The sequence below is a fragment of the Geotrypetes seraphini genome, chromosome 4 (assembly GCF_902459505.1).
Source record: "Geotrypetes seraphini chromosome 4, aGeoSer1.1, whole genome shotgun sequence".
In the NCBI taxonomy this organism is placed as follows: Eukaryota; Metazoa; Chordata; class Amphibia; order Gymnophiona; family Dermophiidae; genus Geotrypetes; species Geotrypetes seraphini.
This window is the reverse complement of record NC_047087.1, coordinates 175,354,560-175,382,001: the sequence shown is the minus strand read 5'-3', so window position 1 is coordinate 175,382,001 and position 27,442 is coordinate 175,354,560. Positions and strand designations below refer to the sequence as shown.

The 27,442-nt window shown below is 47.2% G+C and overlaps 1 protein-coding gene across 8 annotated transcripts in view; it reads left to right on the top strand.

Moving 5' to 3' along the window:
- The window catches only part of HYDIN (HYDIN axonemal central pair apparatus protein), a 1,718,235-nt gene that overhangs the window by 76,402 nt on the left and 1,614,391 nt on the right, over nt 1-27,442 (top strand). For all 8 annotated transcript variants that reach the window (XM_033943280.1, XM_033943278.1, XM_033943277.1 and 5 more), the window contains one exon: nt 7,331-7,465. In XM_033943280.1, coding sequence (XP_033799171.1) covers nt 7,331-7,465 — 135 coding nt within the window. The remainder of the gene's footprint in view (nt 1-7,330; nt 7,466-27,442) is intronic.

The following is a 27,442-nucleotide window of genomic DNA, read 5'->3' as shown; positions in this document are numbered from 1 at the left end:
AGTCCTTTTGAGAATTGACCGGTAGAATACCTCTACACTAAACCGGCTGGAATTGGTTTAGCGACCATCAATAAAGGCACGGTGAATTTTGAGAATCTTCCTCCTTTAGCTTTGAATACCTGCCATTATGGAGGCAGAGCCCGGCCCTTCTAGTTTTTCTTCTACAAGGGAACTGGGCAGAGGTGTTTCTGATCTGCTTTGCTTAGTTTTTTCTTTTTCTCATCCAAAATTCATTTTATTGAGGCTTCCGTGCCCTGAAATCCCCTTCTGGAGGATTCTCTGTCTGGGAAAGGATGCAGGTTCCGCTGAGTCGGACTGCAGCTCTGCAGGTAAAGTCTTTGAATGGATCTGGAGAGACAACCTGCTGTGTTTCTCAGGGTCAGGGTCCATTCCCCTGGGAGCCAGTTTGCCTTCTGAGTTTCTCAGTTACTTGAGCGCAGGCTGTGGGCACCCTGAGTAAGAGTCCTCAGGGTATCAGGGTGCCAGCTGCATATTTAACCACCCCCATCATGCTTCAAGATCCCTGGTGGTGGAAGTCGATGTCAGTCCAGCTTGCAGCCTGAAGATTCCTTGGTTTTAGTGAGTCGCAGGAAGTATCTGAGGCAGAAAAGTCCTTTCCACCTTTTCAACTGCATTGAAGAAGTTGCAGGCAGGCACCATCAGAGAACTTTGAGTAAACCCCAATTGATTCCTATGGGAGAATCGGGGTGGATCAAAAAAATCCCAAATTTGAGGGTTTCTGGGATTAGGGTTCAGGTCCCCCACCTCCAAAACCCCTTTGCGTTTCTGAACATTTCAAAAAGTTTGGTGCAGTTTTACTGGTCAATTCATTGTTGATGGATCACACAAGAGATACCTTTACGTATCAAAATCAAGACCCCAGCCCGTCAGTGATCCACAGCTCCAATTGTATGCCCCACCCACCATTTACCAAATTTAGCATGCTCACTGGTGGACAGGTGGGTCTCCTGTAAAAATGCTACATCAGCTTTATTGCAGTTCAAGGCCACCAATATCTTTTGGCGCTTATTAGGTGACGAAACTCCATTTATATTCCAGGAAAAACAATGCAATGTCATGTTAGCTGGGTGTAAAAAAAAAAAAATCATAAAAGGAAATAGGATCGAGCTTAGGTTGAGCGTAACCATCCCAGCCAGCGGCCCGCTCTTCCATCCAGTCCATGAGACCAGGGTGATGGTGAACGGTATTCCCTCAAACATGTCGGAAGTGACCAGTGGAGTACCGCAGGGCTCAGTCTTAGACCCAGTACTATTCAATATCTTTGTAAGGGATCTGCCTCAGGGACTTCGAGGCAAATTACATTATTCGTTGATGACGCTAAACTATGCAACGTTGTGGGCAGCGCAGCAGCACCTAATGACGCAACCATGCCCAACACCATGGAACGGGACCTAATTTTACTAGAACAATGGTCCAGTACTTGGCAACTGAATTTTAATGGTAAGAAATGTAAGGTAATGCACCTTGGTAAAGGTAATCCATGCAGAACGTACACCCTGAATGGTGAAAAGCTAACAAGAACTGCAGCAGAACAGGACTTGGAGTAATCATCAGGGATAATATGTTGCCAATCAGGTGGAGAAAGCGTCAGCAAAGGCTAGACAAATGCTAGGATGCATTAGAAGAAGCTTTATCAGCCGAAAGCCTGAAGTTATACTGCTGTTATACAGATCCATGGTGAGACTTCACCTGGAGTACTGTGTTCGGTTTTGGAGGCCACATTGTCAAAAGGATGTGAAGAGAATGAAGTCGATTCAGCGAATGGCCACTAGGATGGTTTCAGGACTCAAGGATCTCCCATTTGAAGAACGTCTGAACAGACTGCACTTATATTCTCTAGAAGAGCGCAGAGAAAGGGGGGACATGATAGAAACATTCAAATACGTCACGGGCCGCATTGAGGTGGAGGAAGAAATCTTTTATCCTATGGGTCCTACGGCGACAAGAGGGCATCCGCTAAAACTCAGGGGGGGGGAAGATTTCATGGAGACACCAGGAAATACTTCTTCACCGAAAGGGTAATTGATCGATGGAATGGTCTTCCACGTCAGGTAGTTGAGGCCAGTACTACGCCCGACTTCAAGGGACGATGGGACCGTCTGGTGGGGTCACTCCAGAGGAATGCTTAAAATTTATATCAGACTCAACTAAATAAAGGTTGTATTACAGGCACTATGGCAGAATCGTTAACTATAGTTTTGCCTAAGCCAAATAAAGATCCCACTTTGGTTTCAAATTATAGGCCTATTTCTTTAATAAATATAGATGGAAAAATTTTAGCTAAGACATTAGCTTTAAGATTGGCTAAAGCTCTCCCTTTCATTATAGGTATGCATCAAATGGGATTCGTTGTAGAGAATGACACGGTGAAAAAATTGGTCCCCGTCACCGCCCCGTCCCCGTCTCACCATCCCCGTCACCGCCCCGTCCCCGTCTCACCATCCCTGTCACCGCCCCGTCCCCGTCTCACCATCCTCTTCACCGCCCCGTCACCGCCACTGCCACCCCATTCACCGCCCCATCACCGCCACTGCAATCCCATTCACTTTTCTTTATTTACGTATAAAGGAAACATTCTTTAAAACTTTAAAACTTAGTTAAATATTAGTTAATAACTATACAAAAACAAAACACGCAGAGAAAAAATTAATTAATATAAATTCCCTGACTTCCCTGCACTGTCCCCCCTTGAAGGTCTGTCCCCATCCTGAAAGCCTGATGCCCCCCCCCCCGACGTCCGATACATCCCTCCCCCCGAAGGACCGCCGACTCCCCAACAATATCGGGCCAGGAGGGAGCCCAAATCCTCCTGGCCACGGCGACCCCCTAACCCCACCCCGCACTACATTACGGGCAGGAGGGATCCCAGGCCCTCCTGCCCTCGACGCAAACCCCCCTCCCCCCAACGACCGCCCCCCCCCAGCCGACCCGCGACCCCCCCTGGCGACCCCCACGACCCCCCCACCCCCCTGACCCGTACCTTTGGTAGTTGGGCCAGAAGGGAGCCCAAACCCTCCTGGCCACGGCGACCCCCTAACCCCACCCCGCCCTACATTACGGGCAGGAGGGATCCCAGGCCCTCCCGCCCTCGACCCCAACCCCCCTCCCCCCCAACGACCGCCCCCCCCAAGAACCTCCGACCGCCCCCCCAGCCGACCCGCGATCCCCCTGGCGACCCCCACGACCCCCCCACCCCCCTTCCACGTACCTTTGGTAGTTGGCCGGACAGACGGGAGCCAAACCCGCCTGTCCGGCAGGCAGCCAACGAAGGAATGAGGCCGGATTGGCCCATCCATCCTAAAGCTCCGCCTACTGGTGGGGCCTAAGGCGCGTGGGCCAATCAGAATAGGCCCTGGAGCCTTAGGTCCCACCTGGGGGCGCGGCCTGAGGCACATGGGCCCAACCCGACCATGTGCCTCAGGCCGCGCCCCCAGGTGGGACCTAAGGCTCCAGGGCCTATTCTGATTGGCCCACGCGCCTTAGGCCCCACCAGTAGGCGGAGCTTTAGGATGGATGGGCCAATCCGGCCTCATTCCTTCGTTGGCTGCCTGCCGGACAGGCGGGTTTGGCTCCCGTCTGTCCGGCCAACTACCAAAGGTACGGGGAAGGGGGGTGGGAGGGTCGTGGGGGTCGCCAGGGGGATCGCGGGTCGGCTGGGGGGGCGGTCGGAGGTTCTTGGGGGGGGCGGTCGTTGGGGGGGAGGGGGGTTTGCCTCGAGGGCAGGAGGGCCTGGGATCCCTCCTGCCCGTAATGTAGTGCGGGGTGGGGTTAGGGGGTCGCCGTGGCCAGGAGGGTTTGGGCTCCCTTCTGGCCCGATATTGTCGGGAAGTCGGCGGTCCTTCGGGGTGGGGGTGCGAGTGGTCCTGCCGGGGGGGGGATGTATCGGATGTCGGGGAGTCGGCCGGGCAAGAGGGCTTGGGCTCCCTCTTGCTCCGATCGCGGGTGCGGGTGGGAGCGCGTTATATGCGTGAAAATACGGTAAATAGCGGTTCCTAGAAGGGGGTACATTGGCCCGCGGGGACAAACCTGTTCACCGTTTCCGCGGTCGGTGAATGGCCTTGTCCCCGTCACCGCAGCGACTGCTAGTTTTCTTCCCCGTTTTCGGCGGTGACCCGCGGCTTAAATGCGGTGGCCGCGGGTAAACCGTCACCGTGTCATTCTCTAATTCGTTGCTCAAAGACACTCATCTCATAATACTAGATTGGCATTTCACATGTTATATTTGACAAATGCCATTAATGATCGGCCTTTTCTGTTTCATTGGATGCAGAAAAGGCCTTTGACCGGGTGGAATGGACCTTCATGTATCAGGCAATGGATTGGTTTGGTATAGGTTCAGGATTTATACAAATAATAAAAGCGTTGTATAGCTCCCCTGCTGCTAGATTGTATATTAATAATACTTTTTCAGAATGGTTTATTTTGCAGAGGGTGGTTAGACAAGGTTGTCCCTTGTCTCCTTTGCTTTTTGATATTGTTTTGGAACCCTTATTGTTAGCTATACAACAGGTGAAGGAGATTATCAGGCCTATATTCTGCATCAAGGTATGTATTGGATCCTCCCAGAGCCCATTGATAATATACCAGATTGGTTCTGGTTAGAATGGAGACTCATGTTTCCTTTACGTCTTAGTCATGTTATTAGTATTCAAATGCCAAGGTTATATAAGGAACATAAAATATTTGTTGATACCTGGAAAACTTTAAGGTATATAAGTAGTCTAACTCCTATTCCAATAAATAAATCAACAACTCAATTTGGCTAAACCCCAAGAACAAGGTTGGCGGTTTTAAAATCATCTGGAAACATTGGATGATGGCTGGAATTCGTACTTTAGAAGATGTAATGAACAAAGGTAAACTGCTAGAGTTTTCACAATTGCAACATTAATTTGGTTGAAATAAATCGCAATATTTTAGGTGGTTGCAATTGAAGCAGGCCATTCAGGCGGGTTTCCCTGAATGGAAAAATCTTAATAATTATCATAGCCTGGAATTCTTATGTTTTCAAATGGATTCTATGGGTCACCAGGCCGCAATGTGGTATAAATTAATATCTGGATTTGTAAATAAAAAACAAAAACATGGTCTTAGAGACATTTGGAGCATTGAGATTAAGCATCAGATTACTGCATCTCAATGGCCACGACTGTGGTCTTGGAGGTTAAGATGTACAGTCTCAGCATCTATGAGACAAACATGGTTTTTTCTTTTACATAGAGCTTTTTGGACCCCTGTTCGTTTACAAAAACTTGATAGCTCTAAGTCTAATAGATGCTGGCACTGTCATCTTGAGGCGGAGACATTAGATCATTTTTTATTTTATTGTCCATTCATATTATTAGTTTGGAAATCAATTTGGCCTCAAATAAATAGGATGTTGGAGAATCCGATAGCCTTGACATATGATACGATTTTATTTAGCACAGCAATGAGAGCACAGAGTCAAATTTCTTCAAATAACAACAAACTTTTATTTATATTAACTGGAGTAGCAATTCAACAAATAACATACAATTGGAAAAATTATGACAGGTTAAATTATAACTTTTGGTGGAATTCAGTATGCCATATATATATATATATATATATATATATGGTATGCGTACATTTGCAACACAAAAAGGTTATATAGATAAGTTTAAGAAGATTTGGGGACCATTAACAAACTTTTGCAATGAATGATACAATTTTCCCATAATAAGATATTTGATAAGGGGGGTGGTGGGTGGGTTTATTTTATTCATCAAGTTTCAAGTTTCAAGTTTATTAGGATTTTATATACCGCCTATCAAGGTTATCTAAGCGGTTTTTACAATCAGGTACTCAAGCATTATCATCACATAATATAAATAATTTATCATTATATTTTGTTTTATTGTATGCAATTTTCAAAGTATGGGGAGGGGAAGGGTTTATAATTGAGTAATTGATATACTTATTAAGTATTAGATAATGTTTAAATATTATAGTAACAGAGTATATAATGATACGTTGTATTTACAGTAATACATGAAAGAATATCAAGTGTGTACTTAATGAAATTGTATGAATTTATATGGTACACTTGTTATATGAAAAAATGAATAAAAAACTTAAAACGAAACGGATTATAAGTTAAAATTCTCCTTACTTTTCTGCATTTACTTTTACTCTATCAACCCTATATAAAATATCCCAATTACATATTGTCAAGAAAATCCAATATGGTATCTTTGTTCTATGATGACTGTTTTATTGGATGTACAGTGAAGTAAAGGCTGCTTTGTTTACCTCATAGGAATAACTACGAGACGGCATTGTATCTTCCAAAACAGACAATATTTGTTTATTGTTAGTATAATGGCTTACAAAATTATAGCAGCAAACATAGCAGAAATAAATAAATATATTGTCAGTTCAGAATATGCAATGGAGAGAAGAACTTCACCCATATGCTTAGCAGGGGGCTAGCAGTTCCCCGTAGCATAAGTAAGTGAATCTCTCTGGCCCTATCTGTGATGCACATGTTTTTTATACAGAGAAATTCTTCCTTTGTTCCAAAAAGTACATCCCCGAATTCTGGTCATGTGACCCCCCTATTGGAAAAATGTACACCTAACTATTCCTTCTCTCAGTCCATGCCTCTCTCACTCCCACCCACCCTCCCCAGTAGGGGGGGGGGCTTGCAGAAACAGAGAACTCTTGGTGAACTTTCTTTCTCCAGCTCTGAGATCATTATCACTTTGCAGATGCTAATTAGTTGTTTTACAATTCTGTGCATCTTCAGGATGGTGTCCTTCCTTGTATGCTGAAAGTTGGCAAAGGAGACCTTTCAACAATCCAGCTGCTTGTTTCCCATAACTTGGTTCAGAGAATGTTTTGGTACTGAGTTCTCTCATCTTGCTACACCCACATCGTCCTGCAGGGATCCTTGCTCATTATAAATGTTTTATGGCTTTCCAGGGTGCCTGGCATATGAAGTCATACAGCACTGATAACAGTTCAGCAGAACCTTGGAGAAATATCCTCCCAGCAGGGAATGGAGACAAAAACTTTGTAGCAGAGGTCAGCTGGGTTAGCATTGCAAAGGATACATGTGTTCACAGACAGAAAGGTACAGGCCGGGCCTGGCTATGGGAAAATATAGGTCTGTAGTGTCCAGCATACACAAGGTTACATAGTTAGGTTACATAGTTAGGTGTACATTTTTAGGTCCACAAGGTAGGCCTGTATGTCCAGGTTATCCATCTCAACAGTATACCAATAAAGATGATTTTTAAAAAAAATCCCAGTTACAAACTACTGTGTATGTTTATGTTCAATATAGATTCCCCGGCTGGTAAAAGTTATCCAGGAGATATCACCTTACTTTAAAATTATAAGCCCCACTGATCCAAGCACTAAAGTGGCTTGTGGCATGCAATCTACATTTCGTATACTCTTCACTCCAGATGAAAACAAGGTAACACCAGCAGTAGTTTAAAATAAGACTGTAAAAGAAATATTACTCTTTAGTTTCTTTTATCCAATTATTGCCTGCTTTTGATTCCATTGTGAATATGATAGAAGCTTAATGTTGCCAAGCAATTGGTACACATCTAGTTTATGCAATTTTTACTAATGGATTGATTATAAATATTGATAAGATGGAAATTTTTGGGCAGATTCTATAAATGGCGTCCCAATTGTAGGCGGTGGTAGGCATCCTACCACTGTTTAACCAGACAATCAGGATGCACATTTTCAATTAAAAAAAAAAACGAGGCAGGCCACTTACACTGTAGGCATTTGTCTCAGTTGAGGGAGACGCTTTGGGACACTTAAGGTTACCCAAGGCTGGGTGTGGGTGTGGGCATTGTTTTGCCTGGAAATGGCCTTGGGTGAGCTTAGGCGGCCCTAGGTATCTCCCTAGGGCCATGACAGATGCAAAACAAATGCTGCCTGTTTGTTACCCTGAAGGCTTGGACTTATGAACACTCTGAGTTGATGATGCCAGTCATTTCTCTTGGGAATGGCCAGCACTACATGTGTCTTTACAGCAGTGGTCTCAAACTCAAACCCTTTGCAGGACCACATTTTGAATTTGTAGGTACATGGAGGGCCGCAGAAAAAATAGTTAATGTCTTATTAAAGAAATACAATTTTGCATAAGGTAAAACTCTTTATAGTTTATAAATCATTCCTTTTGGCTAAGTCTTAATAATAATATTGTAATTTATAGCTAAAGAGACATATGATCAAGAAACTGTTTTATTTTACTTTTGTGATTACGATAAACATACCGAGGGCCTCAAAATAGTACCTGGAGGGGCCGCATGTGGCCCCCGGGCCACGAGTTTGAGACCACTGCTTTACAGGAAGTGCTTGCTTTGATATTTCAACGCCGATCAGTTTTTTACAATGAAGAGTGGATATCTTATGATCCCTCTTTCCACTGCAGATGCATGTTTATATCATTTTTATATCAGCAATGTCTCAGATGATTTGATAACATCAAAGCAATTCAAAATAGAACACACTATATGATAATGTCTAGTGTGAAAGACAATCTATTCCTGAACCTTTGGGCAGTCAATCCCTTCTCATGAGAATTCTTGTAGGGAGCTTCATTAGCATTCTTTTGCTCTGCCTCCTATCCTTCTGGGCTGTTCTCCAATTCCTCAGTTGTCTCTCTACAAGTGAGATGGTAGGAGCCTGTCTTTTCTGCTTTTTTCTGCTCATGTTTCTTTTCAATTAAATTCAGTCTTTTTTGTAGCTTCCACACTTGCAGTTACCAGCACACAGAACGGCACAGTGAGTGACAGGCTGAAAGCCTTGCAAACAAAATCAGGGGAGGGGGTTGCCTTTAAAATTGATTTTTGAAGGTGTTCTGGGGTTGGAGTTAGGTCCCTCCACCTCTAAAATCTTTAAATCGCTAATTTTTAGTCCCCAGTGTAGCTCTGTGGGCCATTTTTGGCACTAAAATCACTGCCTTGGTGGCCATCTTGGATTTCCAGATTTGAAAATAAAAGCCTCTCACTGCCTCAAAACACCTTGATTTTACTTAAAAACAGGTGTGATTAACTCCGCAGGCCAGGTTTGCAATGGATGGCTGTCTGAGGATGGTCTGGGTTCCACATGTTGCGAAGCACTTGAGGAGTGCGGGAGCTACTGACCTAGTCTCCTATGGTCCCTTTGGAGTGCAAGTGTCCAGTCGATCTGAGGGCCAGGAAAAAAAAAGTCCAGATTTGAACCGGGGAGCAGCACAAGTGCATCCCTGGTGAATCACAGTTGTGACGTGGCCGCAAAACCAATAAAGGAGCTCATGAGTGTTCACAGCTAATTCTGATGTTTGAAGCTTACACGATTAACAAGGACTGCATGGAACTCTTGAGGATCGTGGCTCTGATAGAGCTAGGGGTTCATCCTCCAAGAGCACAATTCCCCAGCAACAGTGCCATGCAAAATGGGGAGGTTCAGTCAGGAAGACTGGGACAAAATAGGCTCTATTTCATTGCCTTTACTCTCCCAGTCAGGGTCCTCTGTAGCAGAATCATCTGTATAAATCTGTTGGAGGCCTGATCTCAGGGAGGATCTGACTGTGCCCTGGCTGTTTATGCCTTCAGCGCTTTTTGAAGGTGATCACAGAATCCTTCCAGGAATTAATAGACTCCATAGGCAGCGGTATGCTTTTTTGTTTGGGGGCCCAAAAGCTCCGCCCTAGACCCTGACTCAGACCTGCCCAAGCTCTGCCCCAGACCCCCATAATAATCGTACTAATTGTAAATTGCCATTTCTTCCATTAATTTTTCATATACACACAATTTAATCCTATTAATAATACACAATGGTAACCACAAAATTAAACTACACAAAACAGGAGCCAGCACAAAGAGAGAAACAGCAGGGAGCAGATAGAGAAAGAGAGTCAGCAGTAGGGAGAAAGGAGCAGAGAGAGACATGCAGAGAGGAGAAGCAGAGAGAAATCAGGGGGCAGCAGTGAGAGTAAGCTCCGCCCACCCCCACTGCATCAGAGGAGTCATCATCCGAGCTTCCCCTTAAAAGGGGAGGAGCCAATGGCCGACTAAGGCAGGAGCCAGCACAAAGAGAGAAACAGCAGGGAGCAGATAGAGAGAAAGAGAGCCAGCAGTAGGGAGAAAGGAGCAGAGAGAGACAGGCAGAGAGGAGAAGCAGAGAGAGATCCAGGGGGCAGCGGCGAGAGTAAACTCCGCCCACCCTCACAGCATCAGAGGAGTCATCATCTGAGCTCCTCCTTAAAAGGGGAGGAGCCAACGGCGCGCAGCCGTTCGGTGTGCGGCGAAGGCAAGCGGCAAAGGTGCTCGCCTTAGCGAGAGCGCCTTTGCGAAGGGCCTCAAGAAGGGCAGAGTTATCACACTCAAGTACACCAAGGAGGGGCAATCAAGGTAAGGAAGCCAACAACCAACCAACCAAGTGCACATATATACGTAACAACAGCAGGACACACTCAAACTGCTATCCTAAGTTTAGGAACACCAATCAACACAGGACACCACAACACTAGTCGACACTAGACAAACGTGGCACATTAGGAGTGGATACAGGGAGAAACATATAACTAGGGAATAAGGAAGTAGCAAGCAGCAGGCACAGAAGAGAACACACACTCATACAAGCAAAAAGGAACCAGCAAAAGAAAAGAGAGTACTCCAGAAAGGCGGACAGCAATGGAAGATGAGCTTTCCAGTGTTTTGCACAGACTGTCATATGTATGACTACCTTCCCTCGGGGAGGCAGTCATATGTATGCGGTCGGTGTCAGGAGCTGAAAAGCTTGAAGAGGGAAGTCAGGCAACTGAAAGACCGGATTCATGAACTGGAAGGACTCTACATCACAGAAGATCCACTCAGGACAGTGGAGGACTTCATGAGAGGGAGACACATTGAGGAAGAAGTCAGAGAACTTGAGGAATTCATTGAGGAGGCCTACAGGAGGAGCGTGGAAGAACACGAACATCAGAGGAAAGATGAAAACACGCCAACATGGAAGGGAGTACAAGTGGAAGACGACTCCAAAGAAGATACCCACAGAGGAATCCCGCAGGAAGGAGAGAAATAGTCTAGTCAATGCCCAGAAAAAGAAGCAGCTAAGCACACCGAGGACATAGACCTGCGACCGGAGCAAAAACTGAAGAAGGGGAAGTCCGTGATCCTAGTGGGAGGCAAGTGGACAGGCAAGTGGACAGCCACATAGCAGGTGGGAGAGAGGATCAACTGGTGACCTGCCTCCCAGGAGCGAAAACAAAGGACATCGTGGACAAAATTGGAAAGATCCTAGAAGGAGCAGAGACGGAAGAGACTGCAGTAACGATCCACATCGGGACAAATGATGTCAGCAGGAGGGACTACAGCAGAAGTGCACTGATAGAACAGTTCAAGATTCTGGGAAGGAAGTTGAAAATGAGGACTCAGAGGATAGCGTTTTCAGAGATCCTACCAGTACCGAGGGCAAATGTGAAGAGGCAGACAGAACTACAATCAATAAATGCATGGATGAGGAGATGGTGTGAGGAGGAGGGGTTCCACTTTGTGAGGAACTGGACAATGTTTTGGGGCAAGAGCAAGCTCTTTAGGAGAGAAGGACTACACCTGAGCGCGGCGGGAACTAGACTTCTGGCAAACAACGTCAAGAGAGGAATAGAACAGACTTTAAACTAAGAAGAAGGGGAAAGCCGACAGTAGACCAAGTGTCGACGATTTGGGAAAAGGTATCCTGTGAAGATACTATGAGGGAAAAATGCTGGGAAGAAACAACAGGCAAAACACAGGAGCGGATTGAACAAGAGGAGGAGGATAAGAGGATTGTAGCACAGGAGAAGAAAATAAAGATCGAAGCACAGGTAAAGGAAATGAAGACAAAAAATTACCAGGACTTAAATTGCATATATACTAATGCAAGAAGCCTAAGGAACAAAATGGGGGAACTAGAAGTCATGGCCAAAACTGAGAACCTAGACATCACTGGGGTCTCCGAAACATGGTGGAATGAAGAAAACAAATGGGACATAGCACTGCCGAGGTACAAACTCTATTGCGAGGACAGGTTAGGGCAGAAAGGTGGAGGAATAGCTCTATAAATAAAAAAAAGCATACACTCGACCAGAGTGGACACAGCAGCGACAACCAACAAATTGGAATCGCTATGGGTTAAAATACCAGGAAAGAAAGGGCCCGAGATAAAGATGGGCCTGTACTATCGTCCACCTGGGCAAAACGAAACTGCTGATGAAGAAATGGAAACTGAGATGAAAAGGGAATGCAAAAAACGGTAACACGATCATTATGGGAGACTTCAACTATCCCGGAATAGACTGGAGTCTTGGAAACTCAAAATGCACTAGGGAGACCGGATTCCTGGACTGCTTCATGGATCAGCTTGTCAGAGAACCGACGAGAGAAATGCCACTCTGGATCTAATCCTTAATGGGCTAAGAGGACCTGCAAAGGACGTGGAAGTAGTGGGACCGTTGGGAAACAGCGATCATAACATGATCAAGTTCAAAGTTGAAGTAGGAATACCAAAGGGAAAGAGAACCACAGCGACAACTTTTAACTTCAAGAAAGGAAACTATGAAGCAATGAGGGTAATGGTAAGGAAGAAACTCAGGAACAACACAAAGAAATGGCAGACTGTAGAGCAAGCCTGGTCTTTATTCAAGGACACGGTAAGCGAGGCGCAAAATTGGTATATCCCCAGATTCAGAAAAGGGTGCAAAAAGAGCCGAACAAAAGACCCGCGTGGATAAATAAAGAAGTGAAGAAAGCGATAGGGGATAAGAAGAATTCATTCAAGAAATGGAAAAAGGGCAAAACCGAGAACTGGAATGAACACAGGAAGTATCAAAAAGAATGTCATCTCTTGTTTAGAAAAGCAAAAAGAGAATATGAAGAGAGGCTAGCCAGGGAAGCACAAAATTTCAAACCGTTCTTCAGATATGTTAAAGGGAAGCAGCCAGCTAGGGAGGAGGTTGGACCACTGGATGACAGAGATAGGAAGGGAGTGGTGAAAGAGGAGAAAGAAGTAGCGGAAAGACTAAACATGTTCTTTTCGTCAGTATTTACAAAATAAGACACATCCAACATACCGGAACCTGAACAAATCTTCAAAGGAGACCAAGCAGAGAAATTAACATCCATGGAAGTAAGCTTTGAGGATGTACACAGGCAGATAGAAAAGTTAAAATCTGACAAATCGCTGGGCCCGGACGGAATCCACCCTAGAGTATTGAAAGAACTAAAGGAGGAAATAGCAGAACTACTACAGCAGGTTTGTAATCTATCCCTGAAAACAGGCATGATCCCGGAGGATTGGAAGATAGCCAATGTTACGCCCATCTTTAAAAAGGGATCGAGAGGTGACCCGGGGGGCTACAGACTTGTAAGTCTGACCTCGGCTCCGGGGAAAATGGCAGAAGCGCTGATAAAAGATAGCATCGAGGAGCATCTAGAGAGGCATAAACTTATGAAAACAAATTCTGCAAGCGAAGATCATGCCTGACGAACTTATTGCACTTCTTTGAAGGAATTAACAATCGGATGGACAAAGGGGACCCCATAGACATTGTATACTTAGACTTCCAAAAATCCTTTGACAAGGTACCCTATGAATGCCTACTTCGGAAACTAAAGAACCATGGGGTAGAAGGAGATGTACACAAATGGATCAGGAATTGGTAGCGGGCAGAAAGCAGAGGGTAGGAGTGAAGGGCCACTACTCGGACTGGAGGAAGGTCACGTGTGGTGTTCCGCAGGGGTCGGTGGTTGGACCACTGCTATTCAATGTATTTATAAATGATCTTGAAATGGGGACGAAGAGCAAAGTAATAAAATTCACACATGACACCAAGCTAGTCAATGGGGCTAGGACTAAAGAGGACTGCGAAGATTTACAAAGAGACCTAAACAAACTAGGGGAGTGGGCGACGAGATGGCAGATGAAGTTCAATGTAGAGAAATGCAAAGTCTTACACGTAGGAAACAGAAACCCGAGGTACAGCTACACAATGGGAGGGCTGTTATTGAGTGAGAGTTCCCAAGAAAGGGATTTGGGGGTAATAGTGGACATGACAATGAAGCCATCGGCACAATGCGCAGCGGCTGCTAAGAAAGCAAATAGAATGCTAGGAATAATCAAGAAGGGTATTACAAGCAGAACGAAAGAAGTTATCCTGCTGTTGTATCGGGCGATGGTGCGCCCGTATCTGGAGTACTGCGTCCAGTATTGGTCGCCGTACCTAAAGAAGGATAAGGCGATACTCGACAGGGTTCAGAAGAGAGCGACGCGTTTGATAAAAGGTATGGAAAACCTTTCATATGCTGAAAGATTAGAGAGACTGGGGCTTTTTACGCTGGAGAAGCGGAGACTTAGAGGGGATATGATAGAGACTAGAGAATAAGAACATAAGAAGCGCCATCTCCGGATCAGACCTTCGGTCCATCAAGTCTGGCGATCCGCACACGCGGAGGCCCTGCTAGGTATACACCTGGCTTATTTTATATCCAAGAAGCATCAAAACATAAGCCTCAATCAGAGTTAATATAATCGTTTATGACCTCAGCAGTACAAACTGTGAGAAAGTTTTCATTCACAGTATAACTTGCACTAAAGTCTTCATCGGTCAGATTTTTTTATCAAATCTTATTAATTTATTCATTTTTCAAAATAAATTAAGAGACAATACTCATCTCATTATCAGAGCATAGCAAGGGTTCTTCACCGACATAGGCTATGTTTCGCCATATAAGGCTTTATCAAGGTAATCCCCTTTATTATGCCGATTCCACATGCACTGCCATCGTTATAGTTTGGAACCAAACTATATATATAGTTTGGAACCAAACTATAACGATGGCAGTGCATGTGGAATCGGCATAATAAAGGGGATTACCTTGATAAAGCCTTATATGGCGAAACATAGCCTATGTCGGTGAAGAACCCCTGCTATGCTCTGATAATGAGATGAGTATTGTCTCTTAATTTATTTTGAAAAATAAATAAAAATGAATAAATTAATAAGATTTGATTAAAAAAATCTGACCGATGAAGACTTTAGTGCAAGTTATACTGTGAATGAAAACTTTCTCACAGTTTGTACTGCTGAGGTCATAAACGATTATATTAACTCTGATTGAGGCTTATGTTTTGATGCTTCTTGGATTTTTGGCCTTATAAAGATATACATTATTGCCCTATATATCTGTTTATTTTATATCCAACCATATCTTTATATGCCTCTCTCAAGGAGATATGCATCTAGTTTGCTTTTGAAGCCTAGGACTGTCGATTCCGCAATAATCTCCCCTGGGAGAGTATTCCAGATGTCAACCACTCTCTGTGTGAAGCAGAACTTCCTGATATTAGTCCTGAACGTGCCCCCCCTTAGCTTCATTTCATGTCCTCTTGTCCGTGTCAAATTGGACAATGTAAATAATCTTCTCTGCTCTATTTTGTCGATTCCTTTCAGTATTTTGAAGGTCTCGATTATATCCCCACGCAGTCTCCTTTTCTCAAGGGAGAACAATCCCAGTGTTTTAAGTCGATCCTCATATTCCAGTTTCTCCATACCCTTCACTAGTTTAATTGCTCGTCTCTGCACCCTCTCCAGCAGTTTTATATCCTTCTTTAGGTAGGGAGACCAATGTTGGACGCAGTATTCCAAGTGGGGTCTGACCATTGCCCTATAAAGCGGCATTATAACTTTCTCCGATCTACTCGAGATTCCTTTCTTTATCATGCCCAACATTCTATTTGCCTTATTTGCCGCTGCCGCGCATTGTGCCAACGGCTTCAGGGTCCTATCTATCAGTACACCCAGATCCCTTTCCTGTTCACTTTTTCTCAGAGTTGCACCTGACATTCTGTACTCGTATTCCTTATTTTTACTGCCTAAATGCATTACCTTGCATTTCTCCACGTTGAACTTCATCTGCCATTTCTCCGCCCATTTTTCTAACCGACACAAATCGCTCTGGAGTTCCTCACTGTCCTCCTGCGATCTGATTGCCCGGCAGAGTTTTGTGCCGTCTGCAAACTTGATGATCTCACTGGATGTTCCGTTTTCCAGGTCATTGATATAAATATTAAAAAGGATCGGCCCAAGTACCGAGCCCTGGGGTACACCACTAGTCACTTTCTCCCAGTCGGAGAACTTCCCATTTATGCCCACTCTCTGCTTCCTGTTTTCCAGCCATTTGCCTATCCATCTTTGTATATCTCCCTCTGTGCCATGGCTTTGTAGTTTCCTGAGAAGTCTTTTGTGTGGAACTTTGTCAAATGCTTTCTGGAAGTCCAAGTATATTATGTCCACCGGCTTTCCACTATCAATTTGCTTGTTCACGGTCTCAAAGAATTGGAGTAAATTCGTCAAACACGATTTCCCTTTCCTGAATCCATGTTGACTGGTGGTTGTTACCCTCGGCTAGCCACGGGTAACCTGCCAAAACGGTGACCAAAAAAAAAGGTCACCGCGAGTTCGGGGACAAGGTCATTCACCGCCCCGTGGAGCAGTGAATGGTAGCACAGAGTGGTGAACAAGTAGTGAACGCGCGGTGAACGAGCGTTCGATCCGGCAGCCCTCTCTCCCGCCGGCCGTCCATGCATCTCCCTCCCTCTTTTTCCCTTACCTTTTCTTCTTGAAACTGGCGATTTCTATAAGTTTACGAGCTGTATTACAGCTGGAGCCTTGAAGTTGCGTTGTGTTGCCTGCTGGAAAAGTCTCCTCTGACGCAACTTCCTGTTTCCAGTTGCATCGGAGGAGACTTTTCTAGCAGGCAACCCGACGCAACTTCAGCTCGTAGCCCTATAGAAATCGCCAGTTTCAAGAAGAAAAGGAGGGAGGGAAATGAATGGCTGGCCGGCGGGAGGGAGCTGCTGGACAGTGTGAAGGGTGCTGGGGATGGGGGGATGGAGAGGAGAAGACGCTGAAGACGGGGACGGGGACGGTGATGGGGCGGTGAAAGAGACAGCGGGGACGGTGACGGTGCAGAGGATGGTGGTCCGGGGACGGGACGGTGACGGGGACAGAATTTTTCCCCTTGTCATTCTCTAATAGAGACTTATAAGATCACAAAGGGCATAGAGAAAGTGGAAAGGGACAGATTCTTCAAACTTTCGACAACTACAAGAACAAGAGGGCATTCCGAAAAATTAAAAGGGGACAGATTCAGAACCAATGCTAGGAAGTTCTTCACCCAATGGGTGGTGGTCACTTGGAACGCACTTCCAGAGGGAATGATAGGACAGGGTACGGTATTGGAATTCAAGAAGGGATTGGACAATTTTCTGAAGGAAAAGGGGATAGAAGGGTATAGATAGAGGGCTAGTATACAGGTCCTGGACTGATGGGCCGCTGCGTGAGCGAACTGCTGGGCATGATGGACCTCAGGTCTGACCCAGCAGAGGCACGGCTTTTATTCTTATGTTTTCCCCCTCCCCATCACTGCACGGTATTTCTTCCTCTCTCCTCCACCCCTATGTACAAAGTCTTACTCTCTCTCACTGTCCACCATCTCTCTCTTTCTCTCTCTCTCAACGAGTCTCTAGAATCAGGAATGGTACTGGAGGACTGGCGAAGGGCGGATGTGGTCCCTCTCTACAAAAATGGAAGTAAGGAAGAAGCAGGGAATTACAGGCCAGTAAGTCTGACACTTGTGGTAAGCAAATTAATGGAAACACTTTTTAAAAAAGACAATGGTCAAGTTTCTGGAATCCTGTGGATTACAGGACTGGAGGCAACATGGATTCACTAGAGGTAGGTCTTGTCAGACAAATCTGATCAATTTCTTTGACTGGGTGACCAGAGAATTGGATAAAGGATGTGGTGTATTTAGATTTTAGCAGTGACAGTGTTCCACACTGTTCCACAGTGTTCCACATTTTGACAGTGTTCCACACAGATGTCTAATAAATAAACGGAGTGCCCTTGGGATGGGTTCCAAAGTCAAGAACTGATTGAGTGGAAAGCGACAGAGGATAGTGATCAATGGACATTGCTCTGAGGAAAGGGATGTTACCAGTGGTGTGCCTCAAATTTCTGTTCTTGGGCCTGATCTTTTCAACATTTTTATAAACGATATTGCTTAAGGGTTGTCGGGTAAGATTTACCTCTTTGCGGATGATACCAAAATCTGCACTAGAGTAGACATGCCGGATGGTGTGAATAATATGAAGAAAGATTTGGCGAAGCTTGAAGAATGGTCTGAAATTTGACAGCTAAAATTTAATGCTAAAAAATGCAAGATCATGCATTTGGGCTGCAAAAACCTGAGGGAACGGTACAGATTAGAGAGTGAAGAGATATGCACGACAGAAGAGCGGGACTTGGGTGTTATTGTATGTGATGATCTTAAGGTGGCCAAACATGTTGAAAAGGTGACAGCGAAAGCTAGAAGGATACTAGGTTGCATAGGAAGAGGTATGGCTAGTAGGAAAAAGGAGGTATTAATGCCCCTGTATAAGACTCTGGTAAGAGACCTAATTTAGAATATTGTGTACAATTCTGGAGACATCACCTTCGAACAGATGTAAAAAGGATGGAGTCAGTTCAGAGGAAGGCTATTAAAATGGTACGTGGTCTTCATCATAAGGTTTATGGGGACAGACTTAAAGATCTCAATATGTATTCTTTGGAGGAAAGGCAAGAAAGGGGAGATATGATAGAGACATTTAAATCCAAAAAATTCCAAAAAATGTCACTCACCAGCAGTGGCTACCTCTCTAAGAGATCCAATATTGAAATTCAAAAACAGGTGGAGAAAAAGCCTCAAAAACATTTTTAACATGTAGCAATCATTGATGATTCACAGCTGGCATTCTTTTCTTATCATAGGCAAAATACTCACACCCGCAGCACAACGTAAAAAGATCTAATAGGGAAAACCCCACTACTGTGCACAGTATTTTTAATTCTTTTATATATATATATATATATATATTTCTGTAAAAACTTTTTAAACTTTTTATATATAAATATCTAATATAATAAAATGATAGGCCGCGCATGCGCACTAAAAAAATCGTGTTCCCTGATCTGTCGCAAACATGAGAGTGCGCATGCGCGCTTACACGCATCGGGCTTACCACCACTGCCGCAAGCCGAGGTCTGCACATCGGGCTTATGCTCAAGCCGCCGCCACGGCTCCTCTCTCGAATCACACCAGGCGGGGATTGAGAGAGGAGCTGCAGCGGCGGCTTTGAACTAAAAAATGAAGTTGTTAGAAGGGGAAGCCGCAAGGCTGCGGCGGCCTTCCTCACCCGGCTTTCACGGTGCGGCTGAGCGCTGGCGGCCGGCGAAACCCTAATGCTGACACTGAATCCAAGCCGACCTTCTTCTCCTTTTCTGGCCCGGCCCACTGAGAGGGAGAGCGGCGCTGGCACGGCCGCTCCATCTCTGCGGGGCTAACAGCCTCCGCAGCTCCTCAGAAGCCAGTTTTCGCCCCCTAGAGAAGGGCTCGCCTCCCTGCTCGCGCACATCTCCATCAAGGAAAAACAGCACTACCGGCCAAAGTTTATTTTTAAAGTTTAAAGCCGCTGCGGCTTCTCCTCTCATCAGCCACACCTGCGTCGGAGAAGGCTTCCGACGCAGACAGCGATAGTGCAAGGAGCCGCCGCAGCGGCTTTAAACTTTAAAAATAAACTTTGGCCGGTAGTGCTGTTTTTCGTGATGGAGGTCTGCATGAGTCTCCCAGAGCCTGGCCCGCACCAAAACGCGCTCCTACGGCAGTAGGCTAGCGTGACTGCGCCTCTGGCCGAGGGCTACGTGGAGCACCGGGTGGGCGACAGCGATACATAAGAACATAAGCAGTGCCTCCGCCGGGTCAGACCATAGGTCCATCCTGCCCGGCAGTCCGCTCCCGCGGCGGCCCAAACAGGTCACGACCTGTCTGAATCACCAGAAGGGGCTCCCTTGCCACCTTGGTTTCTCATTGAAGTCCTATCTTCCCATCATAGTCCTAACCCTCCGGTCTTGCACATGCACGACCTGTTGGGTTTCTATACTTATTACCTGGTTAGCTTTCTATACCTGTGTTACATCCCAGCACCTCTCTCAGTATCCCACGATCCCTTTATCCCTCAGGAATCCGTCCAATCCCTGTACCGTACTCTGCCTGATCACTTCCTCCGGTAGCGCATTCCAAGTGTCCACGACCCTTTGGGTGAAAAAAAACTTCCTTGCATTTGTTTTGAACCTATCTCCCTTCAGTTTCTCCGAATGCCCTCTCGTACTTGTTGTCCCCTTCAGTCTGAAGAATCTGTCCCTATCCACCCTCTCTATGCCCCTCATGATCTTGAAGGTCTCTATCATATCTTCCCTGAGCCTCCTTTTTTCCAGAGAGAAGAGCCCCAGCCTATCCAACCTCTCGGCGTATGGGCAGTGTTCCAGCCCTTTTACCAGTTTCGTTGCTCTCCTTTGGACTCTCTCAAGTACCGCCATGTCCTTCTTGAGGTGTGGCGACCAATACTGAACGCAGTATTCCAGATGTGGACGCACCATCGCTCGATACAATGGCATGATGACTTCCTGCGTCCTGGTTGTTATGCCCCTCTTTATGATGCCCAGCATCCTGTTGGCTTTTTTCGAGGCTGCTGCGCACTGTGCAGATGGCTTCAGTGATGCATCCACCAGCACACCCAATTCTCTCTCAAGTCTGCTGTCTCCCAACAATGCCCCCCCCCAATTTGTAGTTGAACAACGGGTTCTTTTTCCCTATATGCATGACCTTGCATTTTTCCACATTAAAGCGCATTTGCCATTTGTTTGCCCAGTCTTCCAGCTTGTCCAGGTCCCTTTGCAGGTCCTCACACTCCTCCCTGGACCTAACTCTACCGCACAGTTTGGTATCGTCTGCAAATTTTATAACCTCACACTTTGCCTCCTTTTCCAGGTCATTGATAAATATGTTGAAGAGTAACGGCCCCAGCACCGATCCCTGTGGCACACCGCTCGTGACTCCCCGCCAGTCAGAATATTGGCCCTTTACTCCGACCCTCTGCAGTCTACCCGACAACCAGTGCTTGATCCATCTGTGCACATCCCCTCCCACCCCGTGGTTCCACAGCTTCCTAAGCAGCCTTTCATGTGGCACCTTGTCGAAAGCCTTTTGAAAATCGAGGTAAATGATGTCTATGGGTTCCCCATTGTCCACCCGACTGCTTATTCCCTCAAAGAAGTACAGAAGGTTCGTTAGGCACGACCTTCCCTTACAGAATCCGTGCTGGCTTGTTCTCAGTAGGCCATTCCTCTCGATGTGCTCGCAAATGCCGTCCTTGATCATAGCTTCCACCATCTTCCCTATAATTGAAGTCAGGCTCACCGGCCTGTAGTTCCCGGGGTCACCCCTCGATCCCTTCTTGAAGATAGGTGTGACATTCGCCAATTTCCAGTCCTCTGGTACCTCACCAGTTTTCAAGGATAGGTTGCAAACATGCTGGATTGTGCCCGCTATTTCTTGTCTTAGTTCCTTCAGAACCCTTGGATGGATCCCGTCCGGGCCCGGTGATTTACCGCATTTTAACCTGTCTATCTGTTTGAGGACATCCTCCTTACTTACCTCAATGTGCTCCAATTTTTCGGCCTGTTCCCCACTCATGAGCTCCTCTGAGTCCGGTATATTAGATGTGTCTTCGCTCGTGAAAACCGACGAGAAGAACGTGTTCAACCTCTCAGCTACCTCTTTATCCTCCTTAATCACTCCCTTCCTATCCCCATCGTCCAACGGCCCCACCTCCTCTCTCGCTGGTCGCTTCCCCTTTACGTAACTGAAGAATGCCTTGAAGTTTTTCGCCTCCCTGGCCAGCCCCTCTTCGTATTCCCCTTTCGCTTTTCTAACCTCTCGGTGGCATTCCTTTTGGCATTTCCTGTGCGCCTGGTGATTTTCCTCCGTTGGGTCCTTTTTCCATCTCCAGAAGGATACTTTTTTGTCATTTATTGCCCTCTTTACTTCAGTTGACATCCAAACCGGTCCTTTGATCACTTGTTCTTGCAGCCTTTCCTGAAACTGGGGACGTACATTCTTTGTGCTTCCTGCAGGGTGTCCCTGAATAGGGTCCAGGCGCTTCCCACAGTCTCCATCCTAAAGATGTTTCTGAGCTTCCTCCCCACCATTTCCCTCATAGCAACATAGTTCCCTTTCTTGAAGTTGAGCGCAGTTGTTGCGGTCCTCCTTACTATGGGTGTCCCCCTTTCTAATGTGAATCTGATCGCGTTGTGATCACTGTTGCCTAGTGGTCCTCCCACTTCTACCCCTCTTGCAGGCCCCCCTAATCCGTTTAGGATGAGGTCAAGAGTAGCACCCCCTCGCGTCGGTTCTTTGACTAGTTGCTCCATGAAGCAGTCCTTCACAGCTTCTACAAATCCTGTTTCCCTAGTGCAGTTGGAGTGACCCGTACTCCAGTCTATTCCCGGGTAGTTGAAGTCCCCCATCACTGTTACACTTCCAGTCCTGCATTCCTGTCTCAATTCCGCTTCCAAGTCGTGTCCGACTCCTTCTGGCGTACCAGGTGGGCGATAGTACAGCCCCAGTTTTATGCCTGCACCCTTGTTTCCCGGCAATTTGACCCATAGCGATTCCAGCCCCTCTGCCTTCGTTGCCATATCCATCCCGACCGAGTGGATAGAGTCCTTTATATATAGTGCTATGCCTCCCCCCTTCTTGTGGGTCCTGTCCCTCCTGTAGAGCTTGTACCCCGGCAGCGCCACATCCCATTGATTTTCCTCTGTCCACCAGGTTTCTGCAATTCCAATTATATCTAGGTCCTCCCCCTTAGCCACGACTTCTAGTTCACCCATCTTGGCCATGAGGCTTCTTGCATTTGCGTATAAGCACCGCAGGTCCCGTAGGTCCCGTCGTTTTTCCTCCACATCTGCATTTACCTGGGCCGCCTGCCCTTGGATTTCGGGCAGTTCTCCCGTTCCCTGTGCTTCTGCTTTGCCCTCAGCCTTTACCCTCTTAGCTTTCAGCTTCCCCACATTCCCGCCACCCCACTTCCCCGCTTTTCCTCTGGGTTTTCTAGCCCTACCAGCCCCCTCCTGGGCTATCATCCCTTGAGCCTCTGTTTGATCCCCCTCGCCTTGTGGTACCTCTATATTGCCCTCAGCTTTCGCCCTCGTGCCACCCAGTCCCCCTGTGTCTCCATGCCCCTTAGTCTTCTCCCAGCAAGCTCCCTTTACCTGATGTTTCCCTCGCTGTCTGATCATAAGATCCTCCGGTCCCTCTGCTTCCTCCCTGCAGTCAGCCCGTTCAGCATCTGTTCTGGATACTGTTGTCCGAAGCGTCAAGATCAGATCAGCTGTCGGCTTTCCCCCTCTCCTCAGTTTAAAGCCCTCTCGATCTCCTTCCTCACATTGGCTGCCAGTAGTCTAGTTCCCGCTGTGCTCAGGTGCAGGCCATCCCACCGGTAGAGCTTGCTCTTTCCCCAGAAGGACGTCCAGTTCCTCACAAAGTGGAAGCCCTCCTCCTGGCACCATCTCCTCAACCATGCATTCACAGCCTGGAGGTCTGCCTGCCTCTTTGCATCTGCTCTCGGTACAGGCAGGATCTCCGAGAATGCTATCCTCCGTGTGCTCCGCTTCAGCTTTCGTCCCAGGACCCTGAACTGGTCAGTCAGTGTGGCCATGCTGAAGTTCCTCCGGCTCACATCATTCGTTCCGACGTGGATTATTACCGCAGTCTCCTCTGTCTCTGCTCCGTCCAGGATCCTCTCGATCCTATCAGTGATGTCTCGTGTCTTGGCCCCTGGGAGACAAGTCACTAGCCGGTCCTCCCTTCCTCCAGCTACGTGACTGTCTACCTCTCTCAAGATCGAGTCTCCCACCACAATAGCAGACTTCCCTTTCCTCAGCAACCTCCTCTGCCTCAGGTCCGTGTCCTTGGTGTAGTGCGGTGTCTCTCCCTCGGGGTCCCGGTGAGTCGCGGTCTCCTCCTCTTGCGTGGTTCCTCCGCTAGGTCCTTCCCCGGTGTCACCTTGTGGATCCTGGGTCTCATCTGCCGACATCCGTCTGTGCAGCTGCTGGTCCCGTTCCTCCACCTTCCTATAGGCCTCCTAGATGAATCTCTCGAGGTCTCTCACCTGGTCCACAATGGGGCCTGCTCCGTCTGTGTTCTGGGTTGACCAGCTCGTCTCCTCTGAGGTGCGCAGTCCCTCCAGTTCCTGGACCCTGACCCTCAATCTGCCGACCTCCATCCTCAGGCTTTCCAGTTCCTGACACCGACTGCATATGTACTCCCGCCTTCCCAAGGGGAGGTAGTCGTACATATTGCACTCTGTGCAGTATACCGGAAAGTACCTCTGGGATCCTGGGTCCTCCATCGCTCTCGTAAAGTGCTGGAGTGCTCCTGCTGATTGGAGCCTGTTATTTTGTTAGCTTCAGAATCCAACTGTCGTCACTGCAGGCGCTTCACAAAGGCGCGCCGAACGGCTGAGCGCCGTTGGCGCTGTGCTCTTTTAAATGTTCCCTTTCGGTCAGGGAGGGGGGCGGAGCAGGGCTCCCACGTTGCCTCTCTTCGGGAACAATCTGGATACGCTGTCTCCCGCTGGTGGCCTGAAAGGGGGCCTGGCTGGCTGCTGTGCTCTTTTAGATGTTCCCTTTCGGTCAGGGAGAGGGGCGGAGCAGGGCTCCCACGCTGCCTCTCTTCGGGAACAATCTGGATACGCTGTCTCCCGCTGGTGGCCTGAAAGGGGGCCCGGCTGGCTGCTGTGCTCTTTTAGATGTTCCCTTTCGGTCAGGGAGAGGGGCGGAACAGGGCTCCCACGCTGCCTCTCTTCGGGAACAATCTGGATACGCTGTAGGGCATGACCCCACTCCTCCTGTGAAGCGCTATAGGGGGAGAGCCAGGCCGGGAGAAGAGGGCCCAGGGATCTGGGTGATAGGAGGAGAGAAAGTGGAGGGTGGTGTGGGCACCCGGATGCAGGCGCTGCAGAAACCCAGGCAGAGGGTGCAGTTACTGCTGCATCGCGATAGCGGGCTCGAGTGAAGCGGCAAAGATGATCGCTGGGAGCAGTACTGCTGAAGGAACTGAGAAGGGGGAAAGGGCCACTTCCAGTTGCAGCAAGTGGACTTTCTTTTTACACCTGGTACTACTGCTGCTCTGTCACTGAACTTGAAATGTTGTAAAAGGATGACACTGGATATTGTTAAGGGAGCCATGTTGGATGAGGGGGAAGGGATACTAGGGATTGACAAATAAATTGGTGATGGATGAGGGAAGAAATATATAGAGAAAGATGGGGTGATTCTTGATGGAGGGCAAGACAGAGACAGCAGCATGCTGGATGGGATAGCAGAGAGAGAGAGAGAGAGAGAAGATGGAATGATGCTGGATGGGGAGAAAAAGGTGGAAATAGGGAAGGTAAAAGGGGAAATGGGAGCCTGAATATGTGTAAGTAAAAGGAAAGGAGAGGGGTTACTGCTGGACAGGGGGAGCAGGGAAGGGGTAATGCTGGACATGGGACAGAAAAAAATAAATGCCTCAGCGCCCCATTGTGCTAAAAGTCTACACATCTATTCTAGCACCCGTTAATGTAACGGGCTTAAAGACTAATGTGAAATATAAAGTTCTAGATGCAACATCGCTGAACAAGGAAGCAAAATACTTAGCTCTGGCACCAGAGGACGGAACTGGAGGGAATCCACCGGTATAAATTTCTACTTCTTTTTTCAGTGGCAGACAAAAACCTCTCACAGTACACAGGCATATCGGCAGGGCCGGATTAAAGAGTAAGCCCAGGAGGCACGTGCCTAGGGACCGAAATTGTCAGGGGGGCCCCAGGGCCGGCATTAGGGGAATCTATAGCTGTCTGTCCGGGTTTAAAAAAAGTGAATCGTCCACCCACTTTGAGCTCAGCATAAATTATGCATCCAGCCCCCGCCCCCCGTCTGAAATCTGGCTTGTCTTCAGTCTTCCTCTCCTCCCGGCTGCGCTTCCTCTCTAATCCCTCCCCCTCCCGGTCTTCCAAACCTCTTATTTGTTTCTGGCAGCATCAGTGACTGAAACACCAACTGTTTGCCGTCTTCTCCTGAACTCCTCTCTCTGCTGCATCCCACGTCCTGTGATGCAATTTCTTGTTCCCGCATGGGTGGGACGTGGCAGAGAGAGGAGTTCAGGAGATGGCAGACGGCGGGTGTCTCAGTCATGATAGACTCCGAAAGAGAAAGCAAATTTGGTGAATGCTCACGATTCTCCCTGAGATTGCAATGTTTCTGATGTTTCCTCTCCCTTCCCCCTTCTGAAGACATCAGTGGCTGCAACCTGTGACTAGGCACCCCGGAAAGAGAAAGAGGTTTGCTGCACGTGGCTGCAGTGCAGTTTTGCTAGATGGAAGACACTGGTGTGAAAGAGAAAATGAGATGGAGGGCTCCCAGGGGATGTAATCCAAGAAGGTTCTGAAAAGGGAAGACATGTTCAAAGCTTTGCAATTGCAACGGGGAAAGTGAGTAGGAATTTGGTTTCGTAGAAGATTCAGTTTGGTTAGGACAGGGTTGTGTCTTTTGGCATATGGGACTTAAATGCAGCGGAGAGGAGAATAGAGAGAAATACTGGAGTCTTGAACTATGTGCTGCTTGGAGGAGAAGGAAAAAAGGAAGGAAACAGCTGGTAGGGAGATTAGAGGAGGGGAAAGGGTCGGGGTGGAACTGGAAAGGAGAGATCAGATGAGGGAAAGGGGAGAGATACTGAAGGAATGAGAAAGTAGAGAGAGATTGATGCTAGGAAGGAAGTCAGCAAAGAAATAAGGAGAGAGGGACAAAGAGATGCTAGATTTGGTATAGGAGATATAAAAATAAAGAGAGCAGTAAAGCTGGAATGAATCATGTAAAAAGGAGAGGAGCATAGAAAGAAGGCAGATATCATATTGAAGGGGTAGAGGGCAGACAGTGGATGGAAGGGGCAGATGCTAGAAGGAAGAGAAGATAAGGAAAGCACTAACCAGAGACAACAAAGGTAAAAAAACAAAATTTAACTTTTTTCCTTTAGGATAAAGCAGTATTGTATTGGGGGCAGGCTGGGGTGTGGTCATGTGTCCTCTCTTTTGTCTTCACAAATATGGTAACCCTAGTTAGGGGGGAGCAAACAGGGCAGCTGCCATGGGCCCCACAGATCCAGAGGGCCCCGCAGTCCAAACTTCTTTATTAAATAGCTAAATCTTCCTTTTCAGAGTGGCCCCGACATGGCAGCCATTCTCACAAACTGCCAGCAGCTGCCCCAAAGCTTTCCCTCTGCGGTGATCTGCCCTGTTGGAAACAGGAAGTTGCGGCAGAGGGAAAACTTTGGGGTAGCCTCCGGCAGCTTGTGAGAATGGCTGCCCTGTCAGGGCCCTTCTGAAAAGGAACATTTTGGCTACCGGGGGGTGGGGGGGGGGAAATAAGCAGTCTGCCTCGGGTGCTCCAAGGCCTGGCGTCATTAACTTCTTCAGGCAACAACAGCAT